Source organism: Hypanus sabinus, chromosome 13 (genome assembly GCF_030144855.1).
Source record: "Hypanus sabinus isolate sHypSab1 chromosome 13, sHypSab1.hap1, whole genome shotgun sequence".
Lineage (NCBI taxonomy): Eukaryota > Metazoa > Chordata > Chondrichthyes > Myliobatiformes > Dasyatidae > Hypanus > Hypanus sabinus.
Window position 1 is genome coordinate 92,584,595 of NC_082718.1, and position 3,115 is coordinate 92,587,709.

The 3,115-nt window shown below is 41.6% G+C and overlaps 1 protein-coding gene across 1 annotated transcript; it reads left to right on the forward strand.

Moving 5' to 3' along the window:
* The first annotated feature begins 582 nt into the window (after positions 1 to 582).
* LOC132403395 (hydroxycarboxylic acid receptor 2-like) lies at positions 583 to 1,590 on the forward strand. The gene has a single exon (XM_059986805.1). The coding sequence runs from the start codon at positions 583 to 585 to the stop codon at positions 1,588 to 1,590; it is 1,008 nt and encodes a 335-aa protein (XP_059842788.1).
* Positions 1,591 to 3,115: the final 1,525 nt, after the last annotated feature.

The window sequence follows — 3,115 nt, forward strand, 5'->3', positions numbered from 1 at the left end:
AAAGCTGAGCCTTGAAATAGATTGGCTACAGCTGCAGGGGACTACGAACATACAGTCGGTCGCCTCTTTATTAGGTCGAGGGTTTACCTAATAAAGGGGCCACTGAGTGTACTGTAACCTGTGATCAAATCCTCAACGTGTGTGCAGCAGCTGTTTCTAGGCTATTATTCGTGAGTGGGAACGTGAATGATGCCAACGTTCATTCTGGATCTGGCAGCTAACAGGGCACCTGAAATCGGGGCCTTACTGAGAACGGAAGGGCACACTTCCACTCGGACCATTTGGGATTGCTTTTAGTTTAACACCACATACTCTGGATGGGAAGGGAGGGAGTCAGTCTGAGTGAAGAAATGGAATGAGGAATTGCTCCTAATAAGGGTAAAGAGCTGATGATGAAAGAAGGTGCGTACTTTATAGTGAGGCTTGCCACAGTTCCATTTGTGTGACAAAGTGCAAGTTCAGTGTGGTTTATGGCAACTAACAACTTCAAACAAACTCATTCGACGAAGACCAGCTTGTTCAACTTCGAATGAGTTCGCTCCGCTCTGAAACATCTTGACTGCGCGGCCGCTTTTTTGTACAATGGCGAACTCGACCCCGGAATGTGCTCCTGGTGAAGATGTTAACTCGTCCTACAACCCGCCCGTAATTATCGTCACATTCATCCTCGGGATTGTTGGAAATACGGTTGCCTTGTGGATCTTTTGTGCTCATATGAAGTCCCGGAAACCGAGTATTGTGTATTCACTGAATCTGATGATTGCGGACACTCTGTTAATGTGCTGTCTCCCCTTCCGAGCTGATTATTTTCTCCGACAGAAGGACTGGAGTTTTGGTGAAGGACTGTGTCGACTGAACATATTCATGATTTCCCTGAACCGGATTGGCAGCGTCTTTTTCCTCATGGTTATTGCGATCGATCGTTACCTTATGGTGGTTCATCCGCTCCACAAGGTAAACAAGATCACTACAAGGTGTGCGGTGATGATAGCCGGCGGTCTGTGGATTGTAGAGGTGGCTATTTGTTTGCACTTGCTGATAGACAAACATGATTTCAAACAACACAACGTGAGAAACTGTGAGCCTTTCAGCATTAACAAGGCTCTGAGTCCCACAGCAGTTTGGACAGACTTTATTTTTATATTCTTTAAGTTTCTTTTGCCAGTTTCAGTTATCCTCTTCTCTACGTCCTCCATCATCTGGAGGTTACGGCAGATGGAAGCTGGAATGCGGGCCAAATATAAGCGAACTGTGAAACTTGTGACAGCCGTGGCTGCAGTTTTTGTCATTTGCTTCTTGCCCACCAGTGTTGCTGTGGTCGCGGTTTTGGTCACTAAGCTAAGAAGACCCTTCGACTGCAAGTTGTATCACACAGCAGTGAATATCTTTTACAATACGCTGTTTATAACGTATCTGAACAGTGTGGTCGATCCCATTGTTTACTATTTTTCTACTTCGCAGTTTCAACATGCTTTCGAGAAGGCTCTACATGATCTTAATTTAAGCTCTTCCAGATCAGCCACTGAACCCGGAACATCCAGGGAGGAGCAGACTGTGGATCAGCAAACGAGCTCTGTAACAGCTTTCTGATCGCTCCGGGTCCGCGTGAACTAGATGCCCTCAAAGCAAAGCTGATTCATGCGCCCGAAAGCAGAAAATGATCAAATGGTAATATTTTTCTGGAGGGTAAGTTGATCTGAACGAACAAGTTCCGTAATACACTTCCCTTTCTGTAAAGGAGAGATTGCATCTCATCTACAAAACTACGTTTATTTCAGAGCTTGTTCGTTAAGAAATTCTTCCTTTCTTTAAAGCAGTTACCCCAATTTTTTTATGCCTTGGGGCGTTACAATTATCTGAGGGGTCGGTGGACCACAGGTTGGAAATCCTGGTTTTAATGGAAGGGTTGTATGTTATGTATGGGTATTTAGGATTTCCTCTTTCCATAGAAGCAACCGCTTCCTCAGATGAATTCAACCTGCGTGTCTCCATTGTAGCTAGCTTCTACCCGTTATAGTGGGCCAATCTCAGGTTGACTGACTGCCCATCAGTATCTGCAGTAATCTATTCATCCAAGAACAACCCTACCTATGGACTTTCTGTCAGAAGGAAAGTGATGTTAGGAGTTGCTGGGATGGTGCCAAACTGCATGCACCCAGAGGGTGGCTAATCTGTGGAATTCTTTGCCACGGATGACTGTAGAGGGCGTCAGCCGAATTACGTCCTCGATCAGTTGTACTTTCTTAGCATTACTACACGACTAAAGAAGCTATTCTTCGAGGAGCCAGAGAGGAACGGAAATTACTCTTTAATTCAACAGACATTCGTATAGTTGAAGATTATCCCCCCGAAATCTTTGCCGAAAGAAAGAAATATTGAGAAGTTATGAGTGAAATGTATAAATTAGATTTAAATCCCTCCCTTCGCTTTCCAGCAAAGCTGATAATTTTCCGTGAAAAATCTCAACCATTGAGAATCTACTCTCCTCACAAGGGATGAGAGTATATTAAAAAGTTTAAAGTTAAGCCTACTGAATAAAATATTAAAGATATATCGATTATTCAATAGCCAATTTTGAAGTATCTGTTATATGAGTTGTTTATGGGGCTTTTGAGTTAAGTACATGTTATACCTTTTCACTCTCTGGTAGTCTCTCTGGTGGTAGATGTAATTCTGTTTTTTACCTTAATTAATACATATATAACTGTTTTGTAGGGAACGTTTATAGTATTGTACTTTAGTGGTCCGTGTAGGAGCTGTTGTGTATTAATCTTTGTATTTTTTTTATTTGTTTCAATACGTATAGTTTTAGGTCTGTTATGTACATATATTCATTTATTTTTCTTTTTCGAGAGAAAGAATATACTTTGTAACAATATTTACTCGGATTTATTCTTTCTTTTGAATATGTGTTTAAGCTACTTTAGCTGATTCTAAGATGGCCGTGGTTGATTATGTTTTTATTAATGTTAGACACAACATTATAGTAGTTGAATTCTGTTTGTGCCTTTTATTATAGCTATTTTCCGTGGGATTTCTGTTTTTTTTATATATGGAGCTGCAAGTTGGAGAACAGGGTCAAAGTTGATTAGTTAGCATGTGACCAGCCTATTGG